Source organism: Sceloporus undulatus, chromosome 1 (genome assembly GCF_019175285.1).
Source record: "Sceloporus undulatus isolate JIND9_A2432 ecotype Alabama chromosome 1, SceUnd_v1.1, whole genome shotgun sequence".
Taxonomy (NCBI): Eukaryota; Metazoa; Chordata; class Lepidosauria; order Squamata; family Phrynosomatidae; genus Sceloporus; species Sceloporus undulatus.
The window spans coordinates 226,343,518-226,370,286 of record NC_056522.1 but is presented as its reverse complement, the minus strand read 5'-3'; the positions used below and the strand labels follow the sequence as shown (position 1 = coordinate 226,370,286).

At 38.9% G+C, this 26,769-nt stretch overlaps 1 protein-coding gene across 3 annotated transcripts in view; it reads left to right on the top strand.

The window, feature by feature from the left end:
- ARHGAP15 (Rho GTPase activating protein 15) overlaps positions 1 to 26,769 on the top strand; it is a 558,688-nt gene that overhangs the window by 447,256 nt on the left and 84,663 nt on the right. For all 3 annotated transcript variants that reach the window (XM_042466422.1, XM_042466424.1, XM_042466423.1), the window contains one exon: positions 23,803 to 23,937. In XM_042466422.1, coding sequence (XP_042322356.1) covers positions 23,803 to 23,937 — 135 coding nt within the window. The remainder of the gene's footprint in view (positions 1 to 23,802; positions 23,938 to 26,769) is intronic.

Genomic DNA, 26,769 nt, shown 5'->3' with positions numbered 1-26,769 from the left:
CTAAGTAGACAACCTTATCTCTGTTTGAGTAAGGTCAAGCAATCAGAATACTACTCTGAGACTACACCATACTGAATACTCAAGAATATATTACCAACAGTAATATATAGACATAAGCTGGAATCTTAAGTGCACTAATGAATACTAATTATGTTTACTCAGATGCAATATGTTACATTTAAATTAGTGGGACTTACAGCCTAGCAAATGTATGTAGGAGACTAATATGCAACTGTGATAGAAAACTTCTTCCCTCTTTCACTTTATTGTAAAAGATCAAGCAATATAATATAGATGGCCAAAAACAGCGCACAGAATTGGTTGCAGCAGTACTATTTAGAAAAGAAGAGAAGATTCTTTGGGAAATTTCAGGGAAAATTCAGCTGCCTATTCCAGCAATTTCTGATCTGTTAAATGACCCCAGTCTGGGTGAGATCTAAAACTACAGTTATTTAATATTGTTTGTATATGTCTAAATTACTTAAGAAGTGGTGCTTTGGTGAGGAATATAACAGTCACCGCTGCAGAATAGGAGTACTGCTCATGTGGAATGTTGCATGTGTACTGTCTTTAAAAGATCTCCAGATATTTTCACAAACTGAATGGAGATTGAAGTCTGCTGTGTACAGAGACAACAATGAGTTAGTTTCAAAGCTTGTATGCATGGCATGAATCCTTTAAAACAAAACTACTATGATTATCTCGCATATATGTACACAATCATTACAGTGGAAAGATGGTGTGCAAAAGTAGTGACATGTGGTTGGAAAGCTAGCTTCCAATCGACCTTTCAAAGCCATTCTACTGTACTTTTCACAAATAGCTATTGCTACTTTTTATGCTCTTTATATGCCAAGGTACTATATACCAAAAGATTTTCATTTGATTTATAATCAGAGTCTCCTGATTGATGTTATTTGTTCCTTAGTAGGGGCTGGGGACTTGCTCTCCAGTATTTATGTGTGCAGCCAGAGTGTTGGCTCAGCTACCTTTTGTGAACAAGTGGTGGAAATAGCAGCAAGAGGACATTTCAGGGGGTCAAAGCTATCATTGTTCTGTAGACAGAACCTTCATTGAATCAATAGAGGAGTTTTTGTTGCAATGGAATGCAAGACCCAGGAAATGCATACTTTCCACTACCCCCCCCAAAAAAAAAAATAAAAATCAGCAGGAGATAATGACTTCTTAACTAGGGTCGTGTGGTGGAGTGAGTCAAAAGAGTGTTACTGGTAGGTTTAGTTTCTTCGGTATGAATTTATTGAATAAGAGGTTAATTTACCAACTGCTCAGTTCTAACCATGTTCATTAAGAAACTAGTCTCATTGATCTGAGTTTCACTTACTTCTATAAAGGTATCTTAGGGCTTTAGTATAGTTCCAGCAATCTTGCTTATACTTCTGTAGAATTTAGTCTTGTGGAAAAGAGTTAGCTTTACCTGCATATTATTTTGCACAAGTTTCCCTCCTCAATATTATATCGGTAACCTTATAAGCAATTCTGATGAGCAGGGTTAGATTTCTTCCTGTAAAATTAATGAGATTGTTTTCTGTCTGTCAAGATACAATTAATTTACATTATGCTTTAAAGCACATAATGAATTATGCAAGAATTATGAATCATACAGATCAGTTAAACACAATTCAGACACAAACAGTCATATGTAGTGCAGCACACTACTCTAGTAGTCAATGTAAAGGTTCAGTATCTGGGGCAGGGTGCATTTCAGCCCTACTTGAACCTGCAAGATCAGACAGCACACTATTTAATGACTGTGATATAAAAATGCACATAATTCCAAAGAGATTGCATATTTCACATGATAAAAATCTACTATGACATAAAATATATATTGTCTTAAAAATGTACTTGTAATATCATATCAAAAAGACTGTGAAGAATTAGCCATTTAGTACAAATTTATCTTTTTCATGCCGATGATCCCCATTCTTTCCATTTGCTCCCTTGGATTTCCCATTCAGGTCTTAATATTTGATTGAAGGCGGTTCATGCAGCAGGGGGCAAGAGGAAGAAAACTGTTGTTGTTGTTGTTGTTCCATAGTCTTTTAGCAGTGCTAACTTAGCTAGCGTGTTGTGCTGTGAAATCTTGGAATGTTGTCTTGTAGTCTGAAAAGTTATCTGCCATGGCTTCCCAGAACCTATTATGCCTGGAGGATGCCACGAGAACAAAGACTGCCTTGTTAAATAGCAGAAAACTCTCAAAATACCAAGATAGAATCATGATATAAATCATCATTTAGATGCACAGAGCTGTGTTCACAACCACACAAATGTGATTCATTTACATCCAGTCATTACTTATCTCTACCAGAACTACTAAGTTCAGGAATGCAGCTGCCTTGTGCCTTGTGACTCCTGAGGTTATGGAAGAATGACATCACCAAATTTAAGCGCATTACCATGCTGACATAGTGGCACCTTGTTTTCTTGCTGCCAGATAGTGCTTGGATTGTTTTCTGTCCCTTGTCCTTTCTAAGAATACCTTTTTCTCTCCTTTCATGCAGCTGCTGTGTGAAGGGTTGCAAATGTCACTTCAACTAATGATGAATGATGCTTGACCCCTAGACCCGTTACCCTGAATTTTATGCAACGCTAGATTAATATGAAAGATTTTGCCTAGAAAGGCTTCAGCTATTATGAACACTACAGAAATGATAACACATTAAGCAGTGGGAGTTATTCCACCCTCTTTTCCCTGCATTTAACATTTGGATGCCCATTCCTCCTCAAGATTTAATATATTTTAGGATCATTTTATTTAAAAGAAATTTGTAAACAAATTGTTGGTTAGTTTTGGAGGATTTTAACAAAGACAACATTCCCACAAACCATCCTGTTTGTGTCTAAATATAATTAATAATGTATATCGAAGGTTAATAATTGTAAGGATCTATCAGTGTATCCAAAAGAAATTACTAACCAATTGAGTTCCTAGTCTTTTTTATTCAGTGTCATACTTTTTAATGTGATCCATTTGATATTCTCTCAGATTGTACTTTTAAAAAAATAAATGAATGCTTCATAGCCAACTAATACATAAACAACCCTGCTGGTAATTTCACAGCGTTCAAAAGTATTTGAAATAAAAACACCTGTTTTGATTAGCATTCAGATTTGTTCTTTTATAAAGAATGGTAATCCTTTTGTAGTTATATGACATTTTTACAGCTTTGAATTTCCATCTGTATCCCATATTATGATGTTGTAGGATTGTTGTGAGTTAATTATGTTAACTTCGGAAACATTGCTTGCATTTAGAATGAAAAACTTCAGCTTGAATAGTCAGAAAAGCAGATGCTATCTTTCTTGTCAATTGCTTTGTTGTCTGCTTGCCTCAAAACTTAGCTTAGAATTCTATATCCAAAAGGAAGCATAAATCTGTGTTCAGTTTCAGTAGTACTGAAAGCAGTTGTAGTGTTCAATCTCTTCAAATGCTTATTAATCACTATTGAGATCTATGGATGTTCTAGTTCAAATTCATCAGTAGATGGGGAAATTGTGCACAAAACTTAAGAAAGACAACTTCTTCCTCTTGCAGTATACAGCTTAAATTTTCACAGAATATCAGAAAGGCTTCTTTTTCCATCTATTAGTTTCCTTGGATTTTGACTAGTTTCTTCTTCTGTTCTCCCTGGATCAAACTCCCTGGATGTTCAAGTTCCACCTGTTTATGAAGGGCCCTAAAATAAAATGAGTGTTTTCACTTTCCCAGGCATTTAGCTCAAATTAAATCTTCAGTTGTCATAAAACTATATTAACAGATATCAAAATTAGTATTTTCTCAGAGTACAGTATTGCTATGGAAAAGGGGGAAAGAGTCTATATTATTTGTTATTCAATTATATGAGGTATTAAATACAGCATCAAAATATTGATTATTGGTATCAACCACAATAATAAGTTTGCTTAATTATTTTTCACTGGATAACTTCAAAATAAAGTGAAAGATGAAATCTATGGCTACCTATATTATTAAATAAGCATGGAGAAATACATATGCAGTCACATGCAATGCTATGTTGGTCTTCAGTGGAAGAATTCCATATAGTGGGTTTAAAGAAATAAAATCCTTGAGTATTGACATATGTCCATTCCTGGAATATTCAACTAAAAATGTTGACCCATATTAGTCTTCATCAGCACATATTTTTCAGTTATTATATTGTGATAGACCTTCTTCATTAGTCACAAGGACTGAGTTTATAAGTAATAGATACGTAAACTAAGAAACACAAACAATATAGTGGGTATATTTTTTAAATAAAATCTATTAAACACTAACTAAACAAGATTACTTAAAAATTCAGAACTTCTCCTATGGTGTTGTCTGGGCTAGTGATCTAGGGAATAAGCAGTCCGAAGTCCATTCCCTCTGTGACTTGGCAATAGATTCCTCAGATTAAGGAATCAGGTCACAGTCAGCATAATCACAGTTTTAAAACTAGACGCCCTTTCACACCACACAGAGAACTATGAACCCACTTTAACTGCTGTGATTCCATCCTGCTGAATCCTAGGATTTGGAATTTAAGGAAGGGCATTTAGAATTCTCAGTCAGAGAGCTCTAGCGCCTCATCATCTGTAGTTGTGTACCGTCAAGTCATTTCCAACTTATGGTGACCCTAAGGTGAACCTATCATGGGGTTTTCTTGGCAGGTTTCTTCAGAGGGGGGGTTGCCATAGCCACCCTCTGAGGTAAAGAAAAAGTTATTTGCTCATGGTCAATCAGGGGGTTTCCATGGCCGAGCCAGGATTCAAACCCGCGTCTCCAGAGCCATAGTCTAATGTTCAAACCACTATGCCATGCTGGCACTCTAGCTCCTCGCCAGATCACAAATCAGGATTCCATAGAATATAGTCATCACAGGTAAGGAGGAACAACCCTATCATACTATCTCCAAATATTGTGGGAGAGGAAAATTACAGTCTGTCTCTGAATGCATTGTGTAGAGGTACAGTCAGCTCTCCATATCCACTGATTTTTTATCCATGGATTCAAGGGCCCACTGCTTGAAAATATTTAAAAATATATAAATTCCAAAAAGCAAACCTTGATTTTGCCATTTTATATAAAGGACCACATTTTACTATGCCATTGTATTTAGTAAGAATTAAGCATATGTGGATTTTGCTGGAACCAACCCCAGCCGATACCAAGGGCCCACTGTACATTTATAATAGCAGTAATAGCATAATTATAGGGCATTTCACCTATTATCTTCTAGAATCTTAAGGGCCTTTCTGATATTAACTTTGGAGCATGAGATGTGCTGCATCTGAACACCAAAAAATAATACCAGGAAGAGCATCTGGGAGGTTCAAATCTTCACTCTGCTATGGAAACCCACTGGGTGACTCTGGGAAAGTCACATTATTTCAGAGAAAGGCAAAGGGAAACCTTCCCTGAATAAATCTTACCAAGAAAACCTCATGATAGGTTCACCTTAGGTCAACATAAGTTGCAAGCTACTTGAAGGCACATAATAGCAACAATAACAAAGGAAAAGTGTCCTCTCATTCAGACTAGTGACATTTTTGTCATGCCATCCTTAGCACTAACTTGTTTTCTTGAACAGCCAAAGGCTTTCTCAGGTTTTGAGTTTCATTTCATAATATGTGGATGGATATAAAGGCAGCTTTATCTTTAAAGAGCTGACCTAAATATTTCATATTTATTTATTTTATTTATTTAGAATATTTATACCCCACTCTTCAGCCACAAAGACTTTAGATATTTGCCAAGGCTGTGTTAGATGACCAATATCACTATTCCCATGTTGTACCACATCAATCACCTTAGATGCTTGTATGAGATAAATCTGTTTCCAATTAGTGGAAAGGAGGAGTGAATTATACATCAGGATATTCACCAATAGGTAACCACCTGTTGTTATAATTATAGAATCGTGCCCACTCTCAAAGAAATACAGAGCAGCATGTTTTCATGCTCAATACAAATATCTGAGTACAATCTGGGTGAATTCTGGTCTTAGGTAGGAAGACTAGACTGTCCTCTGACTTGCAGTGTAAGTAAGGCAACAGGCAAGGGTTTACACTCTGTGATAACTTGGTATATGTTCCTATACACGTGGTGTCTGTCTCTTTATGCTCTTTTGAGTTCTCATTTTAGGGCAAAAAGTGGGATATAAATAAAGACAGAGACAACCAAAATAAATAATTATATTTTGTTTTCAGTCTGAATACAAATATTGTCATAAGGGCTGGCCACCTATGAAAAGGTCATTAGCAAACTCCATCATCAGTCCTTTCCCAGTGTCTCCTACCTCCTTGCCTCTCCAAACTAGCACAACACATAAGGGACATTTCTCAACAACAATGTCAAATTTGAAAGGAAGTGAAAGCTGAGCTTCCCTGAAGATAAGTAGCTTAAAGCAATGGAGGGAGCTATCCTATCAGTGTGAATAAACTTGAATAAAGTATTTCAGTGACCTCTCCCAAACCAAAGGAGAGTATAGCAAAGAAATTATGCCTTAGTGGCAAGCTGAAGTGCAAATCCCTTGGTTGATTAGAGATATGGTCTGTTTGAAATAGTTACAGTTTGAGACTTTTCTACAATCAGCGGGTGGAGACTAACATAATCCAATTAATTTCAATTCCCTTTTGTGGCACTAGTAAAGTGGTGACTGATACTGTAAGTCCATTGAAGTCTTATCTTTGGTCAGATAATCCAAAATGGATTCTCATTTATGAAACTAGCCATTATGAAATAGTAATTTAGGAGGTTCAGGCCAACCAATTGTGTTATGCTTTGGCAATCATAAAGTTATATCCCAAATAAAAGCACTTTCCTCTTTGATGTTTATAAATTAAATATCAATTATCCAATAGTAATTTTAGGCTACAGTTTTATTTATATAGACATAAATTCTGTTGAATTCGTTAGGGCTTACTTCTGTATGTATACGTACAGTGGATCCTTCCCATTCACAGGGGTTCAGTTCTACCACCACCACCACCACCACCACCCCCCCATGTGGATGACAAAAAACCCATGTGGGTGACAAAAAAGTTGTGCCCCATATTATTCAATGGCAGTGAAATATGTGCAGATGTGTCAACACATCCACATGCACACATTGCCATTGAATAATACGGGCCGTGGAGATCTGCAAGTGATCAAATCTTGCCGGCCCAGCAACACAAAGAGTCCACTGTATATGTTTTTTTGTTTCATTATTTCATCACATTTCATAAAAACTTGTAATGTTTTTTAAAACATTAAATTAAAACACATTGTACAATATTTTTAGCCAATACCACCACATAGTTTAACTCCAAATTTGGGAACAATGAATTTATTGTATTCAGTACCAGACAATTGCTAATGCAAGTGTGCTTTCCCAAAAAGGTTTAAAACAAGGCCTTATTCTCAGGATTACCAAATTCCAACTTAGTGCCTGCCTCATACAGGACATAGTTATTCTGCCACAGAAATACAGCATGTGTAACATGCTATCTAAGCACCATAGTGTTGGTACATTTAGTTCATATGGAACACTGGATGGTTTTCCCATCTGTAGGATGTTATATTTGAGTAAAGTATATTTTCATATAATGCAAGGATTAGAAGCCTAAGAAAGCAGCCAAGTTCCCATGAGAAATCCAGAAATCAGCCAGGTGATTCAAGCCCTGTACTCTAGGGTTTATTGTGTATATCCTTATGCAATAAAATTGGAGAATGCAATCTGGATATGCCCTATCCAGAGTTGGACAACTGTGGTAGATCTGGAGGCCATTTTTGTCTGCCCTTGAGACTCTGCACAGACTGCTGAATATGTTCCATCCAAACAAAAGGCAGCCATCAGAAATCAATGTCTGATTTTAAAAAAAGAAAAGAAAAAAAAGATTTGTATGTTAAATAGTCCCTAAAACCTATTTTAAAAATAAGTTGCAATTGCTTGCAAGTTTCAGAAGACAGAATTGACCCTTAGGGGGCACATTTTGTCCACTTCTGCCTTATTCAAATATTAAACCTGCACACCAATGGACAGTGGCCCAGTGGACAGGGGTGGAAGGGAGGGGATCAGTTCTTTAACATATATAGTATATATAAATGCTGGCAAGTGAAGACCTTTGAGTATAAACTGCCTGTTGAAGAAGGCCATTTAACTGGGGTGGTTGATGTTTGTATTTCTTTCATTATTGTTATAGGTCCAAAACACACAAATAATCCAGTTTGCATTGTTTTGTCTGCCCTGGCTCAGTGCTAGGAAATCCTGGGAATTATAATTTACTGTGGCATCAGAGCTCAGTGTCAGAGAAAGTTAATTGTTTCACAAAACTATAGTTCTCAGTATTCCCTAGCATTGAGCCAGGGCAGTTAAAGCAGTCTCAAACTGGATTATTTCTACAGTGTGTTTTGGACCATAGGTAACTGAATTTCTTTTTTAAGAAACCGTTTTAAACAAAGGTTTTTAATGTGATTGTTTATTTTTATTTTTTTCTTTTAAAAAAACCACCTTTTGCATCAATCCATAAGTAGCTGTACTTTGTTTTATTCAGATTTGTGAGCCACCTTGGGCCCTGTATTGGGAGAAAGCCATGACATTGAGTAAATAAAAATAAATAAATAAATATAATTAATTAATTAATTAATTAGTATCGTTCAATATGAGTACAGATTCTTTTCATGTTTTGAAAACTGTTCATTTGGAACACAATCAAGGAATGGCTGGTGGAAATAACTGGAACTTCCATTTCTATACCATTTTCATTACTAAATCTCACTAAAAAGAATCCTTTGCTTCTGCCACTGAAGTCAAGATCTGCCAGCAAGTTTTAATGTTTGTAAGATCAACCCATTATAGGAGAATGTTACACTGCATCCCCCCCCCCCGAAAAGTTGCAAGAAAGAGCATACAAGGCTCATTATCAAGTTCTATTCTGATTCTCTGTGCCTTTTTGTTTCTCCCTGTGATTTGCTATAATGACAGTTTTTAATTTTTATTTTTATTTTTTATTTTACAGCTTTAAGCCTCCTTTGGTCTTCAAAGTGGCTAACTTACAATGCAACATTCTTTGTGGGAATGATACCAAAAAGTAAATGCTAAATTTCAATCTTATAAATATAGATGGATCAGTTAGTTCCTCCCCTCTTCCCCCCGCCACTGCTTTATCTCTTTCCTGCTGAATCTTAATTGCAATAATTTGTTTTACCCTTTGGAGAACTTTATGTCTGGAGTAATTCCTGACCTAGGGATCACAAGCAGACAGTGATTCAGGTTTAGGATAAGTCTGCCAAATATTATGAAACATTGTGTTCTATGAAAAGACCATTGACAACATGGAAACAGAAGCTGTGTTTAAAATGTTGAAAGGATATTGGAATGAAAGAACTGTATGTCAGGCTCTAGAGCCACCCTGCTTTAATTGCAAAGCCCATTTTAAAATGACAAGAAGCGTGGAGATATTTTTGAATCATGGGCATGGAATGGACAAAGAGACACTGTTTTGCCCTAACTCTTCACTTCCTTTCTTGCAAAATATCCTGACAAATGCTTGAACAAAAAGAGGGTATTTGCCCAACACAGAACAATCAGGTCACCTCAGCTTGTTAGGGAACATTCTTGTGTTAGCACACAGATCATTCTTTTTTTAAAAGTCCTAACTATGAAACTTAAAAAAAGAGATATTTAAAACATTCACCTGCTTGTATCATCTATCATCCGTCAATGGTTTAACCCCACCTTTATGACTAGGGGTTCTTAAGAAGTTTTCTTCATCCAAATGTTTCTGAAAATTCAATGATTCTGAATTACCTACATTTGTTTTCTTTTTTTCCCCCTTGCCTTCTTTACTCTTTTGTCTGAATGGCAGTAGTGCATTGTTGCACATACACATTATTCAGCATTTTGTTGGAAATGAGGTTCTCTGAAATGAAAAGCAGGAGCCCTAAATATGGATCACTTACCTTAAGAGTCAAGGGACAGGCAGGTGATCTTGTGGTATCATTTAATTAATAATAATAATAATAATTTGTTTTATTTATATACCGCTATTCAAGATCATAGCGGTGAACAGCATAATTTGCCCCCAACAGTCTGGGTACTCATTTTAGCGACCTCGGAAGGATGCAAGCCTGAGTCGAGCTTGGGCCCTTTTGCTGGTCTTGAACTCGCAACCTTGTGGTTTCGAGTGAATGGCTGCAGTACAGGCATTTAACCACTGCGCCACCAGGGCTCCTTATTTAATTATGGAACTCTTATCCATTGCCTTGTAAAATCAAAACTATATTTACGCATAAGTCTCATTAATCAAGAATCCCCAGAAACTTTAATTTCTAGTGCTTTCCTCCTCCCTTTTGGTGCACTTTCCTTTCAGCATGCCACAGCATTGATATTCAATTTTTCATTAACTGTTCCTAAGTCTGTTCCTGTTACCCATTGGAAAGGATAATAAATTATCAGTTCTCTAATTATTTTTGTTCCTTCCTTTATCTGTTGCAATTCTTTCACTGTAATAGTTGTCCTGCCATTTTCTCACAAAATAGATATTAACAGTGCTACCATCCAACCATCCAAAGCAGCACATTTGATATGTGTATGGTGTGTCTGAGAGCCAGCATGGACTGCGACTCCAGAAACCAAAGTTTGACTCCCCGGTCAGCCATGGAAACTTGGCAAGTCACATTCTCTCAGTCTTAGAGGAAGGAGGCAAAGAGAAACTCCCTCTGAACATATCTTGCCAAGAAAACCCCTGATAGGTTTACTGTAGGGTTGCCGTAATTCAGAAGCAACTTGAATAACATGATATGTATAGAGTGGTGGATGACAACCAGCTGCCATTTCACAAACCTTTTCTGCATCACAGTCAGCAGCATTCATATTAACTAATGAGAAAAGAGGAACATTTCTTCCATCAAAAATTTTAACCTCTAATCACAAATTTTTGAAAAAATTCTACATCCACTAAATGAGAAATCATGGAAATATAACTCAAAATTCAGCACTTGATATGGGAAGGAAATTGCAAGGCCCTACACTTAATGCTGACAATCAGAAGATCAGAAGGTTGGCAATTGAAGGCCCCAGTGCTGCATGATGGGGTGAGCTCCTGTCAGTAGTCCCAGCTTCTGTCAACCTAGCAGTTCAAAAACATGCAAATGCAAGTAGATATGTAGGTTCCACTTTGGTGGTAAGGTAACAGTGTTGGTATAGTCACTCTGGCCACATGCCCACTGGAGTTGTCTTTGGACAACGCTGGCTCTTCAGCTTAGTAACAGAGATGAGAACCACCCTGTACAATTGGTTATGACTAGATATTCATGTCAAGGCACTACCTTTACCTTTACACACATTACACATCAGGAGAAAAGCATCATCTTAGCAGAATAAAGAAAAAAGGCCCCAGTTGCTCTAAATATCGTAAGAAGTGCTTTGCCGATCCACAGTAGATATTGCTGGTATTGCTGTTCCCTTTAAGCATAAGAAGAAGACATTACTACAGTTCTGGTAAGAGGAAAAGACAGAGGACATAATAGAAAATGTCAAAATGTAACAATTTAACAATGTTAATCACAGACTGTCTCTAAAAAGAGAAACATACATGTAAATTTCCTATCTAGATGTACTCTTCTAGAACTCATAAACTGAATGCATGTGGCTAATGCCCTTCTAAGAATACTTGGAAAAACACAATTCAGTTCTGAACAATCCACCTAAAATTGAGGTCCCTCAATAGGTGTATTCCAGAACTGAGATACAAGCGGTGATATTGTATCCCATGTGCTTAAATTCTAGATATGGAAAAACTGGGATTTCCTTGCTAATGTTATGTCTGTGTATGCTTATAATTTCTACATCATTTCTCCTTGAATCTGCTTTGCATTATCTGTTCCTACACTTTTCCTAGCTAATGCTGTTGTTGCAGCCATATGTGTGGCCTTTTCAGATTATACAAAAGTGTACATTCTGGGTTGAGCAACACATGGACATGACAACTCCAGCCCCTGCCTCTTTGACCATTCCAACTTTGCACAGTCAAAATGGAGCCAGGAGTTGTCATTTCTTCAGACACTGGAAATAGGGAGCCATTGGTGGCATTTTAGGAATGCTGGAGTAATTCAACAAGTTTTTTTTTAATTTCTAACTTAGATATTATATTTCTTATCCACCCCTTTTGCTCACCTCTGTCCAATTTACTTTCTTGGTAGGGAAAAATATTATCAGTTGTACCAATTTTTTGCCTTATGTGGGGGATGAGGCACGTTCCACGTGTGCTTGAGCTCCATTGAAACCGATGGGGCTTGTGCATGTGGCATGGTGCGCCACAGGCACGTGCACCATTTCCTCTTTGTCACACGTATAGCATGCCCGCTGCACTGTGCACGCACACACACACACACACACACATCACAGTCAGGAAGGAACTAGCAAAATCACTTACTATCTTCCAACAAGCAGTTAGTAGTACTTTAGGCATCACAATAAATTGACAGGGAAGTTGAAGGCACACAAAAACACATACCTACAGAGAGGGAGAGTCATAAAAGCAATGATCTCTGATATTCCAGGAGCTTTCTGTGGATATCTGAAACCATAAGTTATAGATATAGTGGGGTAGAGGGAGAGAATAAGGAATCTAATTATTCCTTTTCATAGTTAAATCCTATCAGGGTAGTAGTAACCTGTTATGAATGGTTTGCAATAAACAAAAACAGCCCCTTGCCCCCCTTGCTTTATGCACACTGTGGTTATAGTAATATCAATACAAGTCACTCTATTTAAAATTGCAGCTGTTTAGATCTGTAAGATCAAGGTGCCAAAGTTACTGAACATGACAACTATTTAGAGCAGTGCTACATTCTTAAAATGTTGTGCCAAGAAGGTGAAGAATGGATAAGTCCATGATAGCATGACAATAACTTCATTCATATTTCTGTGTTTCCATACTTCTGTCTGTGTATAGATAATGATAACAATGGTAATTTATCCAGTATAATTTGGGTTGCCAGCTAAACTTGTCTCAAAAGTCTTTTGAATTATTGTCTGTATCTTCATCACGTACTTGTTCTGAACTGCTCGTGATTTTATTGGATATACTGGACTACTTCATGCAGTAAGAATGGCAAAGTTCATCTCTGAGCGGTGTGACTCAATGGGTATCAGTGGAGTCAATCCAAGAACGAGCATACCACAGTATAATCTTATTTCCCTCTAACTCCAATTAAGATTTAAATTAGCAGTACCAGGTTTTTCCAGCTTGCCCTCAGGTCAGTGAACTGAAGTTTCAGAGTACTGCAATAAACAAAAGCACTCCAACAGGCATAGAGCATGTGCTTTTTAGTTACAGTTACTTCACTAATTGAACACTAAGCACCATAGAAATGGGTATTCTATTAATGTGTGCATGAAGACATAGGCAACATTATTGCTGTTAGATCTGCATTATCATTTATTTAGGTCAAAATATTGAGTTTCTGCATCAATTTTCCATTCAGCAGCCATCATCCCTTCCTTAAACAGAGAGATACCAACATTTCCGGTGGGGGGGGGGGACAACTCAAGGCCTGATTCATGTATTCAGATTCTGGGACAAATAAACATGGAAGGAGAAGCAGTGTGGCAGCCCTTTTCCCACCAGTCATGCTGTTTTCACGTGAAGAGGTTTTTCTGCCCATTAAGATTCTCCACACAATCTAGATCACTGATTTTTAAGTTTTCAGAATCATGTAGAAAGCCTCTACAGATAAGAGAAGAATCCTCTTTTTCAGACAGTCACTTTTCATTGTGGAGGGCAATGGAAATGGCTGTAAAGGTGTGGGAGCTAGCTTATTCCCCCTCCTCACACATTTATTATTCCCAGCAAATGAATATCTGAATAGGGTTGCATTATTAGTAGTAGTAGTGACTGTAGTAGTAAGGCCTATTATATTCCTACATGTGGCTTCTTTCATTTGGTGTAACCATCTGAAGTTGTTTGTTACTAGTATTTTGAAATGGCCCTTGGGCTACTCAATAAATTGTATTGATCTGGAGTTGTTCATTCCTACTCTGTACCTTGTTCATTCCCACTCTCTTATTTATGTTCCCTGCAATATGCAGACTTGATAAGACATTATCTTAAGTCAGAGGCACTATTGGCTGTCATCTGTGGTAGGTAAAGAAAATCTCTATGATCACAGGCTGTATATTTCCAAGGATCAGGAATGCTACAGACATCATACTTTTCCCCACCATCTTTGGAGCTTTCAGAGGTATCAGATCTGGTCATGGTGACACACAACTTAGCTACATTCCATTTGGATTACTGTAATGCACTGTACATAAGGCTACTTGTGAAAAGTGCTTCAGAAACTTCAGCTGGTCCAAGGAGATTCTCCCAGATTGTTAACTGGAGCTGGCTACAGGAACTGCGCGACTCCCTTTCTGCAACAGTTCCACCGGCTGCCCATTTGGGCATAATTCAAAGTGCTGATGATGCTCTATAAGGTTCAGGTCCAGATTATTTCAAGAACCACATGAACCTGCCTGTGATTGAAGACTTGCTTTCTTCCACCACCATCACAGGTACATTTGGAAAGAGAATGGAAGAGGGCCTTCTCAGTGACTACTCCCAGGCTCTGGAACTCCCTTTCCAGAGAGGCTAGACTGGCACTCTCCTTACCCTACTTACTATCTTCCAACAAGCAGTTAAAACCATTTTGATTCTGGGAGAATTTGAAAATGCTTTTTAGGGGAAACTGGCCTTGTATAATATACTAGATTTAAGTTGTTGCTGTTTCATTTTTTTAGAACTGGATTCATTTTTATGGTGCTTTAATAGCTTTTTAACTATTGTATGCTGTTAAATTTTAACTATACTTGTTTTAACAGTTGTAAGACTCCTTGAGTCACAAACTGAGGAAAAGGTAGGATATAAATAAATATCATCATTATCATCATCACCATTATCAGGCTGACTATTGTTGGAAATAAAGTGCTAGACTTCATAGATCTTAGTGAGGTCCTGCATACTTGTGACCTTCTGATTCTGTCCTGCCATATGACTGACTGCAAGGGAAATTTTACTAGATTATTGGGGTTTCTTTTACTTTTCCAGACAGTCAAAAGACCACAGTAGTTGTTCTTATATTCATATAACTCCACATTTACTATTTATAATACATTTTCATCTATCAGCACTAAATTTTAACAACATCCACAAATGTTCATCTAAGACATTTTGCAATGCACAGCCTTTCTGATTTTCGGATATTGTTGTTTGGGACTGAAAAGGATTACTTGAACTGGGGATTGCAAAACTGGGACTGAGGAATCTAGATGGGCTGCAGTCACCACCAGTGACAGCTGATGGCTTCTGTGACAGGGAAGCAGTGGCTCCACTCATGCTCATATTCCAATAAGGAGTGTTTTGTTTTTTAATTCCACTAGTGTTTCGTCTGGATGTCTTTGCTGCTCTGTCTTCTGTTTTTGTGCCCTTTCTGAATAATGTCATGCTATGAAACTGGAACTCTCATCCTTCATCTCTTCTGTTTTGATAGTAGGATGCCTCTGCTTCGTAGATAACCTAACTTATTTTGTCAGGATGACCAATGGTAGGTGGTGTCTTACATGTCAGTGGGACAGTCAGTCCACTGCAGGATCCAGCTTGATCTTTAAAGGAGCTATCCATGGTACTGAATTCTATTCTTAATATGGGATCAGTAACTTAGACAGTTCATTAAAAACTAAATGAACTACCCAGGGTCCAAAACACACTTCAGAAATAATCCAGTTTGAGATTGCTTTAACTGCCCTGGCTCAGTGCTAGGGAGTTCTGGAAACTGTAGTTTATTGTAGTATTGTAGTAACTGTAGTACGCTCTGACAGAGTAGGTTAAATGTTTCATAAAACTACAGTTCCTAGAATTCCCTAGCATTGAGCAAGGGTAGTTAAAGTGATCTCAATCTTTTTTTAATGGTATTTCCACGTCACTCTTCAGTCCTGAAGGCTATCAGAGTGGCTTACAATTATTATTTTTAATTAGATGGTTCCCTGCCCTCAGGCTTACAATCTAAAAAGACACAACACAAAAGGAGAAGGGAATGGTGGTGGGGAAGAGGATCCGGTCCAGCAGTTCTTCTCTCCCTCTGAGGCCTGGAAGAAAGCAGATGGACCAGACGGAAGTCCCTTCTTCTTACACTGAATAGACCCGATGACATTGGGCCAGTCTTTTCATTTCCTTCCAGGCCAGATGGAGTCAGATGCCATGGAGGGTGGGCTCTTCTTCTTAAGGATAATTTCTGGATTATTATTATTATTGTTAAACTGGATTATTTCTGCACTATGTTTTGGACCCAGATTGTTGATCCCATTTTCAGGATAGGATATTGTGAGGACCTATTTAGTGTTTGTAATATTGGATTAATTTATATAAACTGAGCATAGGTGAAAGCAGATGGCATGGCAGTCTTAAAAACAGCGAATCAATGTCCCACACTAGATCCTCAAAGAACAAACATGATTCTTTCCACAAAATGTTGCTTTCTAATTGTGAATTGTGTCCTTCCTTTAAAAAAAAATTCTCTTCCCCACACTTAAGAACTATTAATTCCTTGGCTAATTTTAAGTCCGAATTGAAGACACTCTTGTTTAGGGAGGCATTCCAAATTACTGATTGTTAATCTGCTGCTTACTTTCTTTTTATTGTATACTAGTTAGTATTATGTTAGAGATATTTTAATCATGTGATGTTGTTGTTGTTTTAGATTGTACGCCACTTGGCAGGTTTTCATCCTTTTCCCCCCCTCATTTTATTTGACCCTTGCTATGTAAAGCACTGTGCAAACTTTACAGTGCTCTACAAATAAGGCGGCCGCCCAACTCACCGGGCAAGCAGCGTTGCCACTGGGGGCCTGGTGCCACTGAGGTCTGGCGCGCCCCAGCATGCTTTGCTGGGGCATGCTGGCCTCCAATTGGCCGGCCAAGGGGGGAAAAGGAGGGACTTCTGCCTCCTGAGCGATGCTCTAGGCGGCGGATAGTCCCTCTCTATGGTTGCCCCGGTCCTCCAGGGCAGCCGATTGGCGGGCTGCTCCTGGGGGCGGGGCGACTCCCCTCTTGGCCCCTACCTTTGGAACAGGCCTATATATAGGCCATGCGGCGTCCTGCTCGGTGCTTGGCTCTGCTGCTGAGCAGAGCCGAGTTTTGGGGAGGTGAGCACAAGGGGTTTGCCCCCTCCTCCCCGCTTTGGAATTAGGGTCCCTGCGGCCCTGCACAAGACAGGTGGGGGCTTCCTTCCCCTCTCCCACCCTTACTGCAGTCTTGAAGGATAGAGAGCTGCGGCGGCCGCCATTTTGGGCTGGGCTCCCTGCCATGGGGCCCAGCTAGTGTGTAGTTTCGGCTGTTTTCCCTCCCCTCCTGTATGTGGATAGGGCTTTTGGTTTTGGAGAGTGTGTGGCTTGCCCAAGGACACCCTGTGTTGGGCTTGCTTGCTGTTCTCTGTTCAAATTTTTTTCAGCCTGGTCACTCTCTCTCAGCCACCTGTTTTGTTATTTGCTCTTTCTAACTGGCAATTGCTGACTGTTTATTCATCATGCCCAACAAAGCGGGGCACAAAAAGACATCCTCGGCAGTAGCTACGCAAATTACGTCTGGTCAATCTGGGGAACTTCAACGTATGCCGGCCTTGAATTTTAATGCCACTTCCTCCTCTGATACTACGTTGGGCTCAAGTTCCAGAATAGTTTCTACATCAAGATCTTCACATGTTGGGCCATCGCCAGCTGTTCATTGTTTGTCTCAATCGGCAATGTCGGAGCTGTCATGTTCCATTGCTGAGCTGATTGCAAAAGCCACTTCGCCTTGCCAGCTAGGTGATCCAGAATCTCCTTCACTTCTGACAGTTGCCAGATCTCCTGGAGCCTCATCTTCCAGCCAAGTACCTTCAGCAGACCGTGACAAGACCCCTGTGGCAGCGAAGCATTCTTTTGTCTTGTCATCATCCAGCTCCAGTTTGACGTTGTCATCATCTTCCAGTTCGGACAGCGAGGCGTTTGGCAACGTTGATGGTGACAACAGACGTAGACGGCGCAAGAAAGGTTACAGAGCCAAGAAAAGACACCGACGGGCTCGATCCTCTCAAGCTGCTCAAGATGCTTTCAATGCTGTTAACTCACCTTTACCTTCTGGCAGAGATCGCTTTTGGGTTGAGCATGCCTTGGCCCCAGGCATGCCGCGCTGGGCCATCAAGCATCGTAACTGGCGACCCGGTCTTCAGGGGGTTTGGGTCGACCATGAAGCACAAGGGTTTCCAGTTTGCGCACCTGGAGAGTGCCCTCCTGGCTCTCATCTATCTCACAAAAACAGGAAGCTGATTCTCAGAGGCTGTTTCGTTGATGTCTTTGGTTTGGTCCCTCCGACAGGTCAAGAAGCTTTGGCGGTTACCTCATCCAAGGGAAAAAAAAGAAGGCCCCCTTTTCCCCTCCAGTTGACCACAATTTTGACAACTGGCTAGAAGGTTTCACCGTTTTTAGGGCTGTGGTTTCCATAGCCTTCCCTGAACGGGCTTGGCAGCTCAACAGCCATTTGCTGCATGTCCTTAAGGCCAGAGAGTTTGCCGGCAGGGCAGCAGCCATCGCTTATGATACGGCTTTCCGTCAGCATGCTTCCCAGAATTCTAGAGAGCAATGGAATCACCTTCATTCTGAAATTTGGCTATTGGATGTTGGAACTCAGGCCGTGCCACCTGCATCTTCCACTTGCTCTGCTCCTTCCGATAGTCCGGGCCTTGTTTGCCGAGATTTCAATGTTGGCAAGTGTTCTCGCATGCAGTGCAAATTTGATCACATTTGTGCCTTTTGCAGAGGTCCTCATGCTAGGCTGTCCTGCCCTTTAACCCTTCCCAAATCTCTGGCCTCGCAGATTCCTTGCTCTGCCTCTTTGCACAGCAGGGGAGCTGGCCCTGCTCCTAAATAGCCATGCTTGAGCTGTGGTTGGTTCACCTGGTTCGCGTGGGTGCTCCTATCCCTTACCTTTCTCATGGCATGTTTGATCACTGGATCTTTGTACTGTTTTGTTTGCTGTTTTGCACATTGTTCAGTTCTTTCACTTTCAGGTTTGGACCGAGTACTATCATTGCGGTTTTAGGCTGAGCCGCTGCCCAGGCGGATGACTGTGATTACTGGTTTCCACTCTGTCAGCGTTGAGGTTGAACCTGGCTTTTCATTGGTGGACATTATGTGTTTCTTCATTGTACATCCACTAGGCTGAACGCGTCGATATGTTTGCAGCTTCAGCTGATTTGGACTTAATTTTTTTTTTGCATGGGTAAGGCCGGCTTGGCAGCTTCTCTGAACCTGGTTGGTGTTGCGTTCGGGGTAGGGTTGGCAGTGGCATTCCTTTGGGAACGGCCTTTGTGGCGGCAGCAGAGGTTCTGGATCGGGTAGGCATGGTCTAGAAGGTTGCATAGCACTGTATTGAGAGTCCCTATGGGACACGGGAGCGATGAGGACATACGTTGTGGTCATAACGTGACACTGCTTCCCGGTGACTAGGGGCTTTAGTTAAATGCAATCTGCGGGTTGCATGAATATGAGAGGGTGTTAATCTAGCCCCTAGCTCATCCCGATGCCTTGCTTTATATGACATGCCATTTATCCTACAATGGCAGGTTGTAAGATGATCCAGAACTCATGCTTTTGGCCAACCCTACCTTTTGCTGATGCTTGCATTACTAAAGTTGTGGCCTTTCCTCCACATGCGGCTTTGCGTTTTATTGTGGCGACACCCTCACAGGCAAAATGCTGTTAATAGTAATAATAATAATAATAATAATAATAATAATAATAATAATAATAATAATAATAATATGTTTGCATTCACACAGCAATATTCATCAGTTGTTTTCCATACAAAAATATACCTGCTGTCTTTCATATTAGGCCAGTATTTTTTCATTGTTAAACCATCTTCTAAAGGTCAGTTTCCACAATGGAGCATTATCTGACTGTTTAGGAACATTCACGCTCATAATGTTATTTTGTTCAAAAGACAAACCATTATCAACCATTGTTTCAAGGCAAACCCACAGCAACACCTCTATTCAATGTCACATGGCAACCCCCAAACTGTTGTTTAGGATTATTATAGAATTAATATACCAGCTGAAATTCAGACAATTCAGAGCTGCTGATAATGAAGAAAAGGATATCCAAATGCTAAGAGGTGGGTGCTGATATTTGCAGATATACAAAATTAAATACCAGAAAAGAGTAACCTCTTTAACAACACAACTCCAGGAGTTCAGTGGATATCAGCAGCCATAGAATGCTGAGTGCCAGTTGAAGAGTTGTTGCTGCTAACTGCCCTCAAGTCAGTCCACTAAAGCCCTGTGGATGAAATGTCTCCAAGATCCCCTATACTCCACTGCTCTGCTTAGGTCCTGTAAATTCAGTCCCATGGCCTCACTGTTTGAGTCTATCCATCTGGCGTGCAGTTTTCCTCTCTTTCTACAGCCATCTACCTTTTTAGCATTATTATCTCCATGCCTTCTCATTATGTGACCAAAGTAGAACAGCCTCAATTTGATCATCTTGGCTTCCAGCAAGACTTCAGGCCTGATCTGTTCAAGGACCCATCTCTTTGTTTGTTTTGGCTGTCCACGGTATCCTCAGCACTCTTCTCCAGCACTACATCTCAAATGAATTGATTATTTTCCTAACTGTTTTCTTCACTGTCCATCAAATCAAAAGAGAATGTTGCAGGATGTACTGGCTTCAATTAATGCTAAAGAGTTTAAACTGTTCTGGAGAAATACATGCTTAGGTGACTGGAACCTTGAATCTGAATATTCCTGTAAACAGTGAAGATCGGATACAATCATTATATTGATTTGAGGCCACTTTGTCCTGGCTCCATTACAATTCCATTTTACAGAATGTAGTTTGGTGAAATGCTGTAGGTGAGTGGACACAGAGGTTTTTAGTACCACGTTTAACTCCAAATCACAAGATTCCATATAATGGACCAGTGGTGACTGAAATGGTATCAGAAGGCTATATAACTCTGTGGATACTCTCTCTTGTTGGTTCTAATTGTTGTCATCATTGTCCCTATTCCTCAAAAGAGTGGGAGTTTCAGTTTGATTTGTATGGTTCATAACTGTGTGCAGATTTACACAGTATAATGTTCATGGTATTGGGGGTTCATGTACACACGCACACACACACCCATGTATGCTACAAACCTAAGAGTTCTTTTCAGGAGGTCACATTTGAACAGGTCACACTCAATGGTATTCTAGTTTCTCCCATGGCTAATAACAAAAATTGGAGTGTTACCTTTGATTATTATTTCAAGTTGTTTTTTTAACTGCCTTTTTTCCTTTTAAATTGGCATGCTTCCCTTCTAACAAACATTTATTTAAAGTCACTTTCTTGCTTGAAGGCAAAATGACACTCTTTGCTTTCAAGATGATAGTTCCTAACACATTCTCTTGAAGAGCTGGAAATGGTAAAAAATCTGGGGGGATAATTCTTGGTAAAATCTTAGACTCCATGTATTCCACGTTAGATGTTTAGGATCATAGATCATAGAATAATAGAAATGCACAGGGAAGGGAAAGAAAAAGAAGGCAAAAAAACATACCAAGCCAGAGGAAGGGTTTTTTTTGTTTTGTTTTGTTTTTAAATGAAAAGGTTTCCACTTAAAGGTTTGTGCCAAAGCTACAGTACTTAGACATTTTCGAAACGTGTTTTAAGCAATAAGTTGTACAACATTTTTAGAACATGTGTTAAGCTATTTCTCGAAGAATGAAGCTCTTAACAAAACATAAGCACTCTGCATGAGATCTTAGCAGCAAAGTGCTTAAAAGATAAAGTAAGAATTGGTACCATGGGAAGAACACCAGCTGTAGTGCACACAGGTCCATTATGAGGAGTATGGTAGTGGGTAGGGAGAAAATGATTTAATCAGGAGTAAAACCAATTTTATTATAAGGGCACGCAGGGGGTGTGGCACCATAGTGAGAGGGACATTTCAAAATATCTGACAGATTTCAACAATGTGAAAACCCACCCTGTTCTTTAAAGTGACAGTAAACCCCATCAGGTCTCTCTTTTTGATGCTATTGTGAGCAGATAACTGTGCAAACTGGCCTGCTAAGATGCTGTCTGTCTCATTCAGTGGTTGGGGGGGGGGGAATAAAAGACTAATTGTTGAAATACAATCAATCAAATTTGATCTTCGAGTTTGTTTGCTTTTCAGTCTGCTCTAATAATTCAGTACCAAGAGAGAATAGTTTTTATGTTGATGAAAAGTCTAGGTGTTTGATATGTTATATCTTTAATGAAAAGAAAACCAGTTTGTACTCTGTACAGTAACGTATTATTACAAAGTAAAGAAGAGGCAGATCATGTGAAAAGAACTATGAATATTGGAGTATCTAAGATATAGCTTCCATATCTTTGAAATGTTATACATAAATTTAAACTTCACTGTGAAAACAAACTCTTCAAAGAGAAGTAAATATTGGGAGGGAAGAATTAAATGGGAGGATGTAGGGATTATTTCCATGATTTTTTTTCAGAAGAAAGGCTATACAAATAGCATTAAAATTGACTAAAGAAGCCCTAGTCAACTACTACTCGAAATTGCTAGGATTATGTTTCTTGAAAATGTTGGAGGGGTTTTATTTTTCTCCAATAGTTTCTCATTTGTTATATCTTCACTAGCATTAAAAATATCCCTAAATTTAAAGCAATACCCCATAATTATGAATTCTATCCATTTCTGGAGCAGGTGATATTGTGAGAATTTAACATCCTTTTAATTCAGAGTGGCAGGCATTTTCACTTCCTCAGAGTTTTGTCAGGTCTGTGATTCTGCAGTTTATTGTAGCTAATAATAATACAGTACCAGATGTTTCTAATAAGTATTCAAAGGAAACCAAAGTAATAATCACCCCATCTTTTTATTAGAATTAAATTTTTTTACACTCTCCTCCTTTTATATTTAAATTTCCCAGCTCAGTCAAGCTTCAAAAGAAAAAAGATTTCTGTTGTTCAGAAAATCAGTTTTGCAAGCACTTGTGGTTTGTCTTTAGCGTGTTATCATTTTTGACAGCTTTGCATAGCCTAGGTAGGCCAACAGGGGTCTGTCTAATATTGTTGCTGGGCAAATCTTCTTCCCAGAGTTGAAAAACCAAACAAAATATTTTTGAAGCAATAAAGAGGAATTAATATCCATTCTTACCCAACTTCTCAGAATATAGAATTCCTTGCTGGCATTACATTCAGGCGAAAAGAAAGAAAGAAGCAAAAAAAGAAAAAGAAAGTGTTGCCCATTATTCCCTTGTACATAGCAAGGCTAACACATGTAAAGCAATAACTCATTTTGTATTGCCATGTTTAGCATATGTCTCCTGTTGGCTCAGTAAGGCCTTCAGGTCTATCCCTTGAGCCGGTCATCATTGGCAACTCTTAGCCCCTTAGCCTCGAGACCAAATAGCTCTGAATCATGTTGAGCTGTGATGTTAATTTTTTCCTACTGATGCATTATGGGAATAAATGTATCTGACATACAGTGTCAATGCTACTGTCTCTTTGTGCCTCTTGTTGTTGTTGTTTTGTTAGCTGCATTCCTACAGATGGTATTCCATTGAAAACGTTTTCTTCTTACGGGGGAAAAAAGGAAGGGGGAGAAAAAAGCCATGCACAGCACCAAACCTCTAGGTGCAGAAGGCTGTTAACGGTTGCTGATGATAGTAGGCAAACATTAACATAATAATTAGTGTCTTGTAATTGTTTCATTAAAACCAGTTGTTCCATTTCTCCTCGTGTTTTCCCAGAAGAGAAGTTGAATTTGGACGACAGCCAGTGGGAGGACATCCACGTTGTCACCGGAGCACTCAAGATGTTTTTCAGAGAGCTGCCTGAGCCACTGTTCCCATACTGCTTCTTTGAACAGTTTGTGGAAGCAATAAGTAAGTACATCACATACAGTAGCAGTTAATTAAATAGCCTATGTGCTTTTTCAGGGGGGGAAATGCCTCAAATTGGGGAAATGTGTTTCAAATGTTGCTTTACCTGCTCCTGCCTTCACCTCACCCCCACTTTCACTTCTTATTTGAATTACTTCAGCATTTATCTATTTACTTTTGAAGAAATTGTCAGTCTGCAAGGAGAACAGTACACAGAAGGAAATAAACTGCATATGTGTTGTCTCATAATGAGACCTGTTATGCTTATTATTCATGCACCCAAAACATAATACTATTATGCAGGATTAATATGCATAATTTAAAAGACAATGTATTTATGCTTTTAAGAGGGAAAAAAGAATTGAGATGATGTTTAATAGCAATACACTCTGAGATATGTTTTCTGCAATCACAAGTTCCTCATGATGCCCAACAATGTGATGCCTGTGTGATCATAACATCTTCATTTTTTTCTTTCTCACTTCTTAAACATTTCCTGCTCAACTCAGGTTTGCCATCCTGCAGCTGTGCCTTTAACAGCAGGTTTATCTGAATCAGTAGCAGGTGATAATGCTCATCTCTGAGCTTTGAAAAGTCTCACCTGCTAATTTGTGTAAATCAAGCTGTTGTTAAAGTCACAGGAGTAGGCTAGGGCATGTTTGCTTCCTGGTCAGCCAGCAATCAACTTCCAGAGTGCATTTGCTTCAAATAGGGAACTTTCAGGACAGACATCTTACTTCTGAGAGACCTTTAATTTTGCAGTCTTTGATCAAAATAATGGGAGTGGAGGGGGAATGTTATCTGGCAAAGGAACTGATTTCACTTTTCTTTTTGTTGAGAGAGGGGGAAAAACCCTTAAAAACCAAAAACTTGCAAGCCTAGCAGGAGTTTAATTAAAGTCCAATAGAGAAAAATCTCCAGGAAAAACAATAAAGCACTTAGGGATCTGTTCTCCGATTGATGCGCGTGTGCAACTGCCATTACCGTTAATGAGAGTTGTTTGCGCGTGCACATCAGTCAGAGAAGATAGAACCCTTAATGTGCTGTCTAATTTGATTTTATGTTCATAAAAGTCTTTAGGTTTAACGAAAGCTCTTCACGGCTAGCATCTCACATAACAAAGTTGAATAAATCTTCCAGAATTCTTCCCTTTCCTTCTTGGCTGCTTAGAGATACCCTGTGGTGGTTAAGCATGCATTAACATAACCACACTGAGGAGTAGGTCTCCTTTGGAGGAACAACCCATGGTCTCCTTTCTTCCACCTTCTTCCTTTTCATCTTAAAGACAAATAGGACAAAGAAGGTTGTCTTTTGAGATTCATCTCACACATCAGGATTTATGTAATTATCTAACAGAAAAAACATTAAGAACAAACAGTTCCTTAGTGTGCTGGCTGTAGCTTTTGTGCTGCACCAAAATGAGATCTTTGTTTGAAATTCTCTCATTCTAACACACACTTCAGGTGGTTTCCCAGACACCTGCTACACCATCTTGAAGTGCTGATTCCTCAGTACTTTAAATGGATATAGTTGGTTCAGGGAAACCCATGATAGGTTTGCCTAAGGATCTCCATAAGTCAGAAGCAAATTGAAGGTACACAACAACTAAGTCTGTTCATAGTAAACTACCCGATGTTCATTTTGCTTCACATCCCATTCAAATTACTCAGCAGTCAAGTGTTTCATGCACTGTCAGCCTTTAAGCTTTTTCTGATGTATAACATTGTTCTTCGGGAGTGGGGGAGGGGGGGTTAAACCAGTCCCTCTTCCTTATTACTATCTCTTTTTCTCTCACAACATCTCTTTTTCCTTTAATCAGTTCTTCATTTCTTACTTGCAGAACAAAACAAAATTTAAATTGCAGACTATTTTCATTGTTTGTTTTTTTTCCATGAGGACTCATCTCCTGTAACTTACATTATTTTATGGTGGGTCAGTTAGGTACATTAAAAAAACACTCATGATGGGCACAGTGCAAACAGCTTGCAATACATTACTGCTTCTTATTTTGGAACCCTGGTGGGGGCTGGGGAATAGCTCATCCAAGCATTCCTATTTAAGTATGACAAATTAATGTCCATTTCGACTCACTCAACTATTTTTAATTCCTGTTACAGTTCTGAAAGCCATTATAAACACTGACAGGCTAATGAACAGTCATTTATGGTGTTTAGAAGATGGTTGTTTAGAAGAAAAATTATTCTCTCTTTTTTTTAAAAAAAAAGTCATATTTTTCCCATGGAAATTTATTTTATTTTGTGTGGAGGGGGAGGCAAAAGAAAAAGTAGAAGAAACATAACAGTACAACAAGATCACTTTAAAAAGCGTATTTATTGCAGTTTTTAGTATATGATGAACACATTTGTGGGATAGATAATGTCAGAAGCCAAAGGAGAAGTTCATTACCCATTGAAAAATTGGACATATGTTATGTAGCATGCACATGAATGGGTGAGTGTATTTGTGTGCATGTATTAGTATATGTACTTAGCTGGAATTTGATCAGATACCTGAAGGGCTTATTCAGTGGATTTTTTAAATCATGGTTTCATATCTTCTTTTTCAAAATGAGGGTCCTTTGCTTGCTTCATTTGCTGAGTCACAAAATAATTTGTGAAGTTTACCTGTCGAGATGTAATTATACAGCCTTATAGCATAACAAACTATAGTTTACAAAGGTAGGAATACGACCAGCCTTCCCATTGGGCTCACAAGTTTCACCATTCCATGGGTGCCATGACACCCAAGAGATGACTGGATCAGTTCTATTTCGGCTGACTAAAGTGTAGCATTAAGTCTAAACTCAAAAACACATCTAGTCTTAACTATGGTTTG